At 34.2% G+C, this 13939-nt stretch overlaps 2 protein-coding genes across 3 annotated transcripts; one reads left to right on the top strand and one right to left on the bottom strand.

The window, feature by feature from the left end:
* The first annotated feature begins 5119 nt into the window (after window positions 1-5119).
* Window positions 5120-8344, top strand: LOC127132682 (xyloglucan 6-xylosyltransferase 2). 2 transcript variants are annotated; one of them, XM_051061644.1, is made up of 2 exons: window positions 5120-6682; window positions 7571-8344. In XM_051061644.1, the coding sequence occupies exons 1-2, from the start codon at window positions 5327-5329 to the stop codon at window positions 7637-7639; spliced, it is 1425 nt and encodes a 474-aa protein (XP_050917601.1). In that variant the 5' UTR covers window positions 5120-5326; the 3' UTR covers window positions 7640-8344. The 2 variants fall into 2 exon arrangements, with proteins under 2 accessions (XP_050917601.1, XP_050917602.1); XM_051061645.1 differs by lacking the exon at window positions 7571-8344 and adding an exon at window positions 7513-7554.
* A 3803-nt stretch (window positions 8345-12147) lies between these two features.
* Window positions 12148-13525, bottom strand: LOC127129760 (uncharacterized). The gene is made up of 4 exons (XM_051058887.1): window positions 13055-13525; window positions 12456-12548; window positions 12307-12378; window positions 12148-12213 (listed from the first exon to the last, which is right to left on the bottom strand). The coding sequence occupies exons 1-4, from the start codon at window positions 13523-13525 to the stop codon at window positions 12148-12150; spliced, it is 702 nt and encodes a 233-aa protein (XP_050914844.1).
* Between the last annotated feature and the right edge of the window lie 414 nt (window positions 13526-13939).

Genomic DNA, 13939 nt, shown 5'->3' on the forward strand with positions numbered 1-13939 from the left:
GAATAATTAACAGTTTGTGCCTTGATTCAATTAGAAGCGCCATGCTAGCAGTGTTGATGATAATATGCCATTGGTGTTTTTATTGGTGGTGGTAATTGCTAGGTAGAAATGCTTGACTATTGTTAGCAATACTAAGTTAGTTTCATTCTAAAGGAACAAGATTTCTCCCATAAAATGATTGAACGAACTCTAATATAGTTATAGGTATAGTTATAGGTATATTGTAATAGAAAAAGTTTGATTCTTGTAATATAAAAAGTTTGATACTACCTTAGTTATGTATTTTCGTCTGGATTAATTGTTTACTTTAATAAGTAGGAAAACCATGGATAAAACATGGATCTGTGCCGATCGAATGACCAAAGAGTACGAGAGTGGGGTTTTGGAATTCGTTAAGTATGCTGTTCAACACGCTGAAAACCCCAGACGAATGCATTGTCCTTGCTTGCGTTGTTGTTATATTGGTAAGGTTGACGCACATGGATTGAAATCGCATTTGCTGAGGCATGGAATTGATCAAAGTTATCAGTGTTGGATATTTCATGGTGAGAAAATTAACGAGAATGTTGAATCGAGTGGAAAAAGTAATACGACCTATGCTTCATACGACAAAGACACGGAAACATACGATTGTGATCGAGTTGAAGAGATTGTAGAAGCACTGGAAGAAGATCTTCATGATTGTCCTGAAATGTTTGAGAGGATGGTAAGCGATGCAGAGAAACCGTTGTACAAAGGTTGCACTAAATTCTCAAGACTTTCTGCGGTATTAAAGTTGTACAACTTAAAGGCGGGCAATGGATGGTCGGATAAAAGTTTCACAGAGTTGTTGGCCCTTATGAGAGAAATGCTACCGGATGATAATGTTCTTCCTAATCGAACCTATGAGGCAAAAAAATGTTGTGCTCTATTGGCATGAGCTATGATAAGATACATGCTTGTCCTAACGATTGCATTTTGTTTCGTAACGAATATGCAATGTTAACTGAGTGCCCTAAATGCGGTTTGTCTCGATATAAGAAAAGATTATCTCCCGCAAAAGTCTTATGGTATTTTCCGATAATTCCGAGATTTAGGCGCATGTTTCGTAGTGAAACCGATGCAAGACATCTTACTTGGCATGCAGATGAAAGAATTATTGATGGAAAGTATCGGCATCCGGCTGATTCACCACAGTGGTCGAAGATTGATAATGATTATCCTGAGTTTGGATCAGAAGCAAGAAACCTTCGATTGGCATTATCTACTGATGGAATGAACCCACATGGTCTTCAAAGTATCTCACATACCACATGGCCTGTGATTCTTATGATTTATAACCTACCTCCGTGGCTATGTATGAAGCGTAAGTACATGATGTTATCTATGTTAATCTCTGGGCCTAAACAACCAGGGAATGACATAGACGTATACTTGACACCTCTGATCGAAGATTTAAAGATTTTGTGGGAGAATGGTGTGGAGGTTTATGATGGATATAGGAAAGAAAGTTTATGATGGCCGACAAACCTCATATGCGTAGGATATGAGGTATGCTTAAAACTTATGTTAACTTTAATGTGTATATTCAAAGTTTAAAATTTATGCTTAAAATTTTACTTACATATTTTCCTTGGTTATGTTAAATAGACTCCCACAAAATCCAAATCAAAAGATAATGCGATTCCACGGCATACCGAGTCCACGGTTTCAAGAAAAGAGGTAATATACAATTATATGACATATATTCATGGAAGTTGTTACATTCTTAATTTGATCTAACTATTTATATGACATGTAGCTTCAAGAAAATGAGTCATTCGGATTCTTAGCACCCGCGACCGTCAACTTAGTTTTAATCTTAAATAGACCGGATACCGTGACGGAGTACGTTCTTCGGATCCTCATGGACAATAAAGATGCGGAGAAGTTGTTTTTTATACCGTTTAATACCGGGTTAGCATTTCATTCTAAATTCATCTATTATAATTATTTTCCAAGTTACCATCTAACATTTGCCTAATCATTACAGTGGACATTGGTTGTTGCTCGCAATCAATCCTATCCGAGAAATTGTGTATTATCTTGACTCGTTAGGAAATGATTGGACAACATACCCGGATATGAAGGTCCTAATTGACACGTAAGTGAGAATGTTCAAAATTTTTCTTAGTTTATGTGAATTGTTCTAATTGCTTCATTTTTATTTTATTAGCGTCCTACAAGCTTTTCGGGCCCAACGAGTTATCCAAACCTCAAGGAGGGGCGCCAACTCCATTACATGGATTAAAGTGGCGGTATATTTTTAATTACCACATTTTTTATTATATTAGTGATGACACTTGATAAAACTTAGGATTTATAATCCATATTTTTTTTCATATGTAGTGTCCTCAACAACGTAATCAAATAGATTGCGGGTATTTCATGTTGAGGTTTATGCGAGATACTCTTGCTTTGGGCCAATTAAAGATTCCCACCGATGTATGTATTTCTAACTTATGAGTTATTTTTATATTTACACATATCTCATATAATTAAATAGTTGGAATTAATTCAAAATATGTTATATTATTATGTAGTACTTTGAGGAATTCAAGTGTGCATTTTATACAAAGGATCAAGTGGACGAAATCAAAGAGGAGTGGTGTCAATTCATGTTAGAGCTCAATGTTTGTTCATAAATTTGTGTAATTAATGTGTACATTTGTAGTATATGTAATGACTTGTAAATGTGTACATAAATTTGTATATATTTTGATACATTTAAGGCAAAATTGGTTTGAATTGGTATATATATATATATTTGTTAGCCAAAAATTGGTAGAAAAAAGGCCAAAATGACATATATAAAATGTGATAATTGTCTGTCAAAATCTGGTTGAAAACAGGTAGAAATTCTGGTTTATAAACCTGGAAAAAATGTGGTTTAAAACAAAAGCTTCAAAAATTTTCGTATACCTTAGACAGCGCTTTTGTAAAAAGCGCTGTCTAAGGGGGGATTAGAAAGCGCTTTAGGGAAAAGCGCTGTCTAAGGGGGGGGCTTAGACAGCGCTTTTTGAAAAGCGCTGTCTAAGGTATACCTAAAAAATTAAAATAGGAGGGTCTTAGAAAGCGCTTTTGGCCAAAGCGCTGTCTAAGGGGTGGGGCTTAGACAGCGCTTTTCAAAAGCGCTGTCTAAGGTATACCTAAAAAATTTAAAATAGGAGGGTCTTAGAAAGCGCTTTTGGCCAAAGCGCTGTCTAAGGGGTGGGGCTTAGACAGCGCTTTTCAAAAGCGCTGTCTAAGGTATACCTAAAAAATTTAAAATAAGAGGGTCTTATAAAGCGCTTTTGGCCAAAGCGCTGTCTAAGGGGGGGGGGGGGCTTAGACAGCGCTTTTAAGATTTAAAAAAGCGCTGTCTAAACCTTTAGCAGCGGAGGTTTAGACAGCGCTTTAAAGCGCTGTCTAAGGCTAAAAAAAGCGCTGTCTAAAGTCTTGTTTGTTGTAGTGACTCTAATTAAACTAAGGAATATGACACTTTTGTTGGGTTTTATTTCTTATAAAAGTATATATTTTATTTTTTTATATCATGTGCTAAATAATAATTATTAAAAATATTTCATGCAAAATTAATTAAATTATTTAATAGGTGAGAAAGTATAATAATATATAGAATAATTATAAAAAGAAAATTAAAGATGCAGTTTTTTTCCTTTTTACACTACTAACTACATTTGGTAAGTAATTTATCTAAAATTGCAAAAGTAAAATATAATTTAGATATAATTTCATTTCAATTTATTATCATTAAAATATTGAATAATTTTTTTTATTAAAATCACTTTTAATATTACTTTATACATACATCATTATTTCTTTTTGGATAAATTAATTATAATACTCTCTCCCTGTATCAAATTATAAGTTATTTTAAATCTTTGACACGAATTAGAAAAAGTAATTAATATTATATAAAAAAGAGAAATTATGTCTAATTTTCTAATATTATTTTTTTTATAGATAAAAGAGAAATTTAAAGAATTAATAAAATAAATATAATAAATAATAGATAGTATATTTAAAAAAATACAATTAATATTGCATTAAATTTCTAAAGTGAATTATGAAATTATAATTTGGAAGGGTGGAAATACTAATATTAATTTGTTGATAACTCATTTTTTAGATTCATTTTGATCAATTTATATATTTGATCAATTTATATATTAATATCAAAAAAATAAATCATATTTAGGTTGATTAAATAATCAACGTATTTGATTAATTTATATACTAATACCAAAAGTAAATCATAGTATTTGCATTTTATAATTTAACTAAAATTTTAAACTATTTTTTCTTAAAATATCGATATTCATTCAATCAAATTTAAATATACTAAAAAACTTATTTAAAAATAATATAAAAGGTAAATTAACATTTTTATCTCTCAACTTTATCACGTTTTTTCCATTTTACAAATTCAAATAATTTTAGTCTCATTTTCATATTTTTTAATAAAAAAATTGATAAGATATTCATTTTACAACATATATTTTTATCTATAGAATTTTACAATAAATTTATATGTTTCACAAAAAATTATTATTTAAAAAATAAAAAAATAACTAATTTTAAAAGTAAAAGGATGAAAAGAGAACAAAAACTATTTAAATTTAAAATAAATTAATTAATTTCGTAAGTCAAGCAATAATCAAAATTATAATTAAGTTAATAAATTATGGCACTTTTGTTGGGTTCTCTTTCTTATAAAAGAAAATTAATTTATTTTTTTATATCATATACTAAATAATAATTATCAAAAATATTTTATACAAAATTAATTAAATTCTTTAATAGGTGAGAAAGTATAATAAACATTTAAAAAGATTAAAGATGCAGTTTTTCTCCTTTTTACACTACTAACTACATTTGGTAAGTAATTTATCTAAAATTGCAAAAGTAATATATAATTTAGATATAATTTTATTTTAATTTATTATCATTAAAATATTTAATAAACTTTTTATTCAAATTATTTTTTAATATTATTTTATACATACATTATTGTTTCTTTTTGGGTAGAGAAACGTTTTAGCTATAATATATATATACTAATATGAGAAAAGTAAATCATATTATTACAAACTCTCCAAAACCAGACTGTTTATTTTGTGTTATACGAATAGAATAATATGCTGTCTTTCGCCAACCTTTGACTGCTTTTGTTATCTCTTCATTCATCAACAAACGCGCTTCTGCATTAATCACGTTTGTCACCAACTCTAATTATATCACCTTTCTGGATTTTTCATTCATTCATTCATTCCCCTTTTACCAAAAACCACATTGGTGACAACAAAAAATGTTAGACAAGCTTTTGGGAGCTCAAAGGGCTAGAAAATTCTACAGATTTCTCAGACATTGTAAGGTTACAATCCTCTGTCTTGTCCTCACCATTGTTGTCCTACGTGGTACAATCGGTGCCGGTAAATTCGGTACGCCGGAGCAAGATTTCGTTGACATTCGCAACCGCTTCACCTCTCGTAAGCTACCTGAATCTCATCGCATTCTCGCTGAGACTCATTCCTCTTCATCTTCTTCCTCCTCTCGTTCAGACATTTCTACAAACAATTACAATGCATTCGACATCAACACAATATTGGTCGATGAAGAAGAAGAAGAAAAAAGCAGCTCCGACAAGGCTTATCGTTTAGGACCGAAGATTTCGAATTGGAATGAGCAGAGATCAAAATGGCTTATTGAAAACCCCGATTTCCCGAATTTCATTCGACCCGGAAAGCCTCGTGTGCTTTTGGTAACTGGTTCGTCGCCAAAACCGTGTGAGAATCCGGTGGGTGATCATTACTTGTTGAAGTCTATTAAGAACAAGATTGATTATTGTCGTTTACATGGTATTGAGGTGTTTTATAATATGGCTCTTTTGGATGCTGAAATGGCGGGGTTTTGGGCGAAGCTTCCTTTGATTCGGAAGCTTCTTTTGTCACATCCTGAAGTGGAGTTTTTGTGGTGGATGGATAGTGATGCCATGTTTACGGATATGGCTTTTGAAGTTCCGTGGGAGAGGTATAAAGACTCTAATTTGGTGATGCATGGTTGGGATGAGATGGTGTATGATGAGAAGAATTGGATTGGGTTGAATACTGGGAGTTTTTTGTTGAGAAACTGTCAATGGTCATTGGATCTTCTTGATGTTTGGGCACCAATGGGACCAAAAGGGAAAGTTAGGGAAGAAGCTGGGAAAATACTTACACGCGAACTCAAAGAGCGGCCGGTTTTCGAAGCGGATGATCAATCTGCTATGGTTTATTTGTTGGCTAAGGAAAAGGAGATATGGGGTGACAAGGTTTATCTTGAGAATGGTTATTACTTGCACGGATATTGGGGGATTTTGGTTGATAGATATGAGGAAATGATTGAGAAATATCATCCTGGTTTTGGTGATCATAGATGGCCATTGGTGACTCATTTTGTGGGATGTAAACCTTGTGGGAAGTTTGGTGATTATCCTGTTGAGAGATGCTTGAAGCAGATGGATAGAGCTTTCAATTTTGGTGATAATCAGATATTGCAGATTTATGGATTCACACATAAGTCATTGGGTAGTAGGAGAGTTAGGAGAATAAGAAATGAGACTAATAATCCTCTTGAAGTTAAAGATGAACTTGGTTTGCTTCATCCTACTTTTAAAGCTGTTAAGGTATCTTCTTCTAGCTGAGATGTTTTAGATGGATTGAAATGTGTTGCATATTTAGCTGCAGAAATAGAAATTTAGCCTCCTTATCATTATTTTTAGGTAGAAAGTACATTGTGAGAAACATGAAAGTAGGAATAGGATATGCAGTTTTTGGTATGATATTTTTCTGTAACCTCTCACTCTCTCAATCTTAAAGCATCTGAACTTAAAATGTTTTGTAGAATTGTATTTGAACACACATTTTCATGTAGTAATGGAAATGTGTTATGGCGAATTTGCATATAAAATACATGTTTGTGTATGATTCATTGTATTTTTAGGTTTGTGGTTACTACCATGATTCTAAATTGTGGTCTGCAACTGCAAAATATTGTTGATGCGGTAATCTTGGCAACCGCATCGGACCGCGTGATACACGCCCTTTCACATTAGCAACCGGTGTGATATACGTCGTCGCAATATTACTAATGCGATAGTCTCCGCAACCGCATCGGATCGTGTGATAGACACCCTTTTTTATTAAGAATCGGTAAGATACACGTCCTTTGATATTAGAAACCATGTCAAGCAACTGAAATTTCTTCAAAACTGAAAATTTAGAATCCAAAAACTAATATATAGTTTTGAAAAATCTTGACTACTGTCTCGGTTTCTGATCGTACTTATGAAGTAAAATAGTTTCGGACTTAACTGTCAGTTGGCTAGACCTTAATTTTACAATATACTGTATTCCAAGCATTTTGAAATTTTCTTGTAAAGGGTGGAGTTAAGTATGAGAGTTGGCTAGACCTTAATTTTAGTATTCCAAGCATTTTGAAGTTTTCTTGTAATAGGTGGAGTTAAGTATAAAAGTTGGCTAGATCTTAATTTTGCAATATACTGTATTCCAAGGGAAAGTTTTTGAAGCCATCACCAAAGCAAATCACTGTGTGGGGAAAGGTAGCACCATCCTTAATCTGATCAAGCTTGAGTTAAGTAAAGTGGAAAGGTATCGCATAATTCAAGTTTATAGTGAAGACTGAAGAGAACAAATGTGCATGAGGGGTACCTCATACACAAGAACAGTGTGTGCTTAGTTGTATAAGGCTTCAGCCCTCTTTTATCAAAAACAAAATGTATGGAATGTTGAAAGATTTGAAGAGGATTATAACAGCGACTGTTTCTGATTGTTCAGGCATTGAATTTCAATCTCAATTGTGTTTTTATCAGTTGAAAATTTGTCTAATGGAATTTTCCTCAAAACTGTATGGGTCTATCTTTCAAAAAAAGCTTACATGCTAGATAAATACCACTACCTAGAGACAGAAGAAAAATTGTCTGCATTGTTGTTGTTTTCTGTCAGGTTGATTTTACAAAATAAATAACACTACCTAGAGATAGAAGAAGAATTGTCGCATTCTTGCTGTTCTGTCAGGGCGATCTTACAAATTATATCAGTGGTAATCTCCAATGGTGGGAATTTAGTGCTATTGGAGTGTCTTAATACATTGCTTATAAGAAATGGAGCTAGATGAAGCAATTTTCAACGATTTGAAAAGTGGAACTTAACATTAAATATTATTTTTGGAACTAAATGCATTGCTTATAAGAAATGGAGTGTCTTAATTCATAGTTTTTGTATGGTTTAAAACAAGGTCCAACGCAATGATATGAGAAGTTTGATAATTTAATGATATCGAATGGGTACAAAGTGATTGAAAGTGACAAATTCATTTATTACAAATCTGAGAATTGTGTTTGCACTATCATATGTCTCTATGTAGACAATCTATTCATATTTGGATCAAACATTTAGGCCGTAAATGATGTGAAATCATTGTTGTGCAACAACTTTGATATAAAAGACCTCGGAGAAACGAACATGATTCTTTGTATCAAGATCACGATATCCGAGTAAGGAATTTCTTTGGATCAATCACACTATGTGGAAAAGATCTTAAAGAAATATGTTACTTTGAGTGTAAACTTGCGAGCACGCCATATGATCCAAATGTGAAACTATTTAAGAAAATTGGTGAAAGTGCGAGACAAGCAGAATATGCGAGCATCATTGGCAGTCTTAGGTATGTCACTGATTGTACTAGATCCGATATTGCATATGTCGTAGGATTGTTGTATAGGTTTACTAGTAGACCGAGTAACGAGCATTGACAAGCTATTGAGCGAGTCATGCAGTATTTTAAAAAGACTGTGAATTTCGGTTTGCATTATCAGAGATTTTCTATTGTACTTAAAGGATACAACGATGTAGATTGGAATATCTTATCAGATGATTCCAAAGTAACTAGTGGCTATGTATTCAATATAGTTGGAGGAGTTATATCTTGGAAATCAAAGAAACAGACTATCCTGACTCAGTCTACGATGGAGTCTGAGATGATAGCATTAGTGACTGCTAATGAAGAAGCAAATTGGTTAAGATGTTTGCTAGCTAAGATCCCTTTATGGGAAAAACCTATACCAATTGTCTTGATCCACTCCGATAGTACCGCAACTATTGCAAAAAGTGAGAATCATTATTATAATGGTAAAAGACGTCAAATAAGAAAGAATCACAACACCGTTAGATATTGTATCTCTAAAGAAGATGTAAAAGTGGATCATGTACGCACGGATGTAAATTTAGCAGATCCTTTGACGAAAGGATTAGCTAGAGAGAAAGTCCATAATATATCAAAGAAGATGAGACTAATGCCTATAGAAAAATGAGTTGCTCATGATGGTAACCCAACCTAAATGACTAGATATCCCAATAAATAAGTTCAATAGGTAATAACAAATTGTGAGTAATATGAGGTGATCATGCTAGAGTAAATAAGAGAAGCATGAATCCAGAAGCGATAAGAGAATGAGATAATATAAACTCTTAATAAGATATATATTTTGTATAAGGGAGTACCTATGCTACAGAAGTATTCTTGATAGCACTACAACAAACAAGACCTTAGACAGCGCTTTTTTTAGCCTTAGACAGCGCTTTAAAGCGCTGTCTAAACCTCCGCTGCTAAAGGTTTAGACAGCGCTTTTTTAAATCTTAAAAGCGCTGTCTAAGCCCCCCCCCCCCCCCCCCTTAGACAGCGCTTTGGCCAAAAGCGCTTTATAAGACCCTCTTATTTAAAATTTTTTAGGTATACCTTAGACAGCGCTCTTGAAAAGCGCTGTCTAAGCCCCACCCCTTAGACAGCGCTTTGGCCAAAAGCGCTTTCTAAGACCCTCCTATTTTAATTTTTTTAGGTATACCTTAGACAGCGCTTTTCAAAAAGCGTTGTCTAAGCCCCCCCCCCCCCCCTTAGACAGCGCTTTTTACAAAAGCGCTGTCTAAGGTATACGAAAATTTTTGAAGCTTTTTTTAGCCTTAGACAGCGCTTTAGACCAATTGTCATAACAACATACCATTATACAAGTCCACGATAACATTATATTCATAATTCACAAAACTAACCAATATAACAAAACAAAGCCAAATTAAGTTACACATCCACTCAAGTCCAAATTGAAACTAACATTTTGATTTGTAACTAACCATTGCATTTCATATAAGTTTAGCATTAATTTCATGAGCATTGTAACAGATTTTGAAGGATATATAAACGAAATTCCAGTTTCACAAAAGCAATTTTCTTCATCCATTCCAATTTTTAAAGATTCACTCATTCACAAAATTCCAGTTTCACAGAAGAAATTCTTCATTCATTCATGAAGCAGAATTGTCATATATTCATCCATGAATTTTCCACAAGTCAGAAACGGCACAAATCAAAAGTTTTAGAACATACATAACAACGCCACAGTTAGCATTCCACAGGAAAATAAGTATACCCTTAATTAAATCCTAATAATTACACATAGACATCATTGAAACTCGCTAATAAAAAATTACCAAAAGTGCAAGAATTAACCGTGGCAGCCCACCCCAATTCGGTACAGATGCAAATTCTGAAATCAGTTCGAAACCAAGGTAGTACATCCTGCATAATTATCACAACAGAACGAATGTTGTAAGTTAACATTAACCAATATAACTGAATCTAACATAATCATGTAATACCGTCACTAACCCTACTTCAAGTTATTAACATGGTTTTCTAAACAACTCACAATTCAAACCATTCAAACAGCTTTTTAACAACATAGCAGTATGTTATAACCATCGTAAACGACATTTTAATCGAGTTTTACTAAGTATCGGTGGCAAAATTCTCAATTAACTTCAAATCCATTACAATTATTAAGTTGTTGGCAAGTGAGCAACTCAAAACACACTAGCTAGTGCTGTCTAAAACGAGTCGTTAGCAGATTCCCAAAATTAGTCATAACAACTTAACTGATACAACTTGCTGCGGTAACAGCTCCCGGCGCTCATGCCCAATGACAAGTCATGCACCAAGACAATCATTAGCATAGCGGAAAGTTTCAGCAAGTAAGTTCTACATCAAATAATCAGGCAAGTGTTTGGTCATGGTCTTGGCCTTCACTAATAATGTTTCTGATACTAATAGGCCATGACAGATCTCACCATCAACTTGCTAACAGATTTACTAACATCAATCTAACCTTTTGTAGTAACATAATTTCAAAGCAATCGATTATAAATAAAACTAACAGAGTCAAAAAATGGGAAATAACTAACAGCAGGACTTTGACTAACAGTTAAGTTTTTTTTTCTAATTTCATAATAACCATGACTAACTAGTTCTCTAACTTAACCTAACTAATTTTAAATTGATTTGACAGACTTGTAACTAACAAAACAAACTAACATTTTAACAGCAGAACTTCCAACCACAACAAACCTTCATAGAAGTAACGTGCAAATCCAGCTGAACTGCAAGCTAAGGTCCAATTTTGACTTATCCCTGCAAGCAATACAACTATTTTAACTGATGGAAATAATTAATAGAAAATCAATTCACATATAAAATTAACTTGCAACTAACAGAGTTTTAACAAAAATCCTAACAACCTGCCCTAACATAACTAACCTGCCCGATCCGTTGCCCGATTTGGTTGAGAATACCATGTATATAACAGTGCAATCAGAAGCTTTTCTAGTTTTTTCATTCCTCACCTTCAATCTTCACTCTTCACTCTCAAGCTCTCTACCCTCATATTCAGAATCGGTTGCTTTTTGCTCAAAGATTATAGCTCATTCTTCACAGTTCATCTCTGAGAAGCTCACTTCACTTCCCTCTCGCGTGACCACTTCGCCACGTAACCACCGCAGTGATGACTCTGCAATTCCATAACACAGTTCAGAAGAGTTGAAGAAGAAGAAGAATCGCAATCACAGTTGAGAAGAATAAGATACATAACGAGTGACACAACAAGAGGAAGAGAAGCTAATACCTGCGATTCTCTGAAAATCCACCGCACCGGAATTCTGAGCCGGATTGGAGTTGGATCCAAATTCGATCTTCCATTCGCAATTGGTGTTTAACATTAAAAGTAATTTGTTCAATTATAAGGCATTAGTTGTCAAAAGTTACTAACAATGGAAAATCCAAGTCTTGAGACATGAGAGTTTGGGCAGTCAGCTGTTAACCTTAACACAATCCAACTTCAAACATAATTATGATTTTGAAAATATATAACAAAAGAAGCAGAGAAAACAAAGAACAAGAGATAACCTGAATCCGTGCTCCAGTAGAAGCTTGCATACTCTTAATTGTTTCTCCTCCTTTACCAATTATAAGGCCGACCTAAGAAACCAAATCAACTATAAACAAAACACTGTAGAAAGTACATGGGTGTACATATTTCGGGCAACTTTGCACACCTTATTGTTTGGGATTTGCATCGAAAATTCATCACCCCCAGATTGTGTAGCCATCCGTCTAGTACCACCACCGGCAGAAGCCCCGGCTTCAGCCTAGTAAAGAAGCAACTCTTATCAGTGATGTTAATGGTTACATTTCCCCCAGATTATTACAGTTAAAAATCAGTAGAAAACAACCATCGTCAATGACGCTTCACTAACAGGTTACAGTTAAGGCCATTCGACTTTGAAGATCATTTTAACAAATTCAGCACAAAACAATCATACTAAAGTTACAAAATCAGTTCAAAACAAATACTGTCAGCAATATTTCACTAGCAGGTTACAGTTGCAGTCATTCAAACCTCACTAGAGCAAATTAACCAGAAAACACACCATATTACAAATAGAAAGTCAATTCAAAACCACTCTTATCAGTGAATTTTCCCTGGCAGGATACAGAGCGCACTAATTCCAATATAATTTAAGCAAATTTATCATTAAACATTTCACATTGCATTTACAAAATCAGTTGAAAACAACTCTAACCAGTGATATTTCACTAACAGGCCAAAGTTACAGTGATTCCACAACATAATTAGAGAAAATTTAAAACAAACCTCAGCAAGGACTTCATTGATAAGTTTCTCAGCAGAAGCAACAACATCAGAAGTACCCATAAGCTCAACCATCCTCGTAGTAGAATTAGGATCCGCATCCATATCACGAGTAACCTGAATCTTAGCCCCAGACTGCAACTGAAGATACTTAATAGTCTCACCTCCTTTCCCAATAAGAACCCCAACCCTACCATTAGGTATCTCAATCTTCTTACTAGAACCACCATAAGAACCAGCTGAATATTGCGGCTTCAAATCGTAAGAATCGAAGCCAGATTGAGGAGCACCATTATCGGACTTGGAACGTTTAGGATCGAAGGAAAGTGGAGGAGCGCCGCCGGTGACACTGAGGAGCCGAGCGGCGGCTTCTTGAGCTTTCTGTTTAGCGTTTGCGACTTCGAGTTGAATGTCAGTGGCGGTGGGTTGGTCTTCGTATTTGCGTTTTAGGGCGTATTGTGGTTCTTCCGCCATCGTGACAAACCCTACCAATTCCATGCCTTAGACTGAGAACGAAAATAGAAGTCTGAAATTTAATTTTAATTAGACCTTAGACAGCGCTTTTGTGGAAAGCGCTTTCTAAGATATGTCTTAGACAGCGCTTTCCAAAAGCGTTTTCTAAAACCCCCCTTAGACAGCGCTTTTGGTTTTAATTTTTTTTTAATTTAAAGACTTTAGACAGCGCTTTATCAAAAGCGCTGACTAAGGTCTATATTTAAAAGCGCTTTCTAAAAGCGCTGTCTAAGGGGGGTCTTAGACAGCGCTTTTAGAAAGCGCTGTCTAAGACCCCCCCTTAGACAGCGCTTTCATTATTTTTTTGAACATTTTCCGTGTTTTATTTTAATTTTAACCTTAGACAGCGCTTTCTTTTAAAAGCGCTGTCTAAGA

The sequence above is a fragment of the Lathyrus oleraceus genome, chromosome 3, assembly GCF_024323335.1.
Source record: "Lathyrus oleraceus cultivar Zhongwan6 chromosome 3, CAAS_Psat_ZW6_1.0, whole genome shotgun sequence".
NCBI classification, from domain to species: domain Eukaryota; kingdom Viridiplantae; phylum Streptophyta; class Magnoliopsida; order Fabales; family Fabaceae; genus Lathyrus; species Lathyrus oleraceus.

Bases quoted from the DNA above. Each gene is read 5' to 3' on its own strand.
- LOC127132682 (XM_051061644.1), top strand. From the start codon at position 5,327: ATGTTAGACAAGCTTTTGGGAGCTCAAAGGGCTAGAAAATTCTACAGA. The intron at 6,683-7,570 runs GTATCTTCTTCT...CTGTATTCCAAG, and splicing joins CTACTTTTAAAGCTGTTAAG to GGAAAGTTTTTGAAGCCATC.
- LOC127129760 (XM_051058887.1), bottom strand. From the start codon at position 13,525: ATGGCGGAAGAACCACAATACGCCCTAAAACGCAAATACGAAGACCAA. The intron at 12,549-13,054 runs GTTTGTTTTAAA...CTTCTTTACTAG, and splicing joins TCAATGAAGTCCTTGCTGAG to GCTGAAGCCGGGGCTTCTGC. The intron at 12,214-12,306 runs GTTATCTCTTGT...TAAGGTTAACAG, and splicing joins CTACTGGAGCACGGATTCAG to CTGACTGCCCAAACTCTCAT.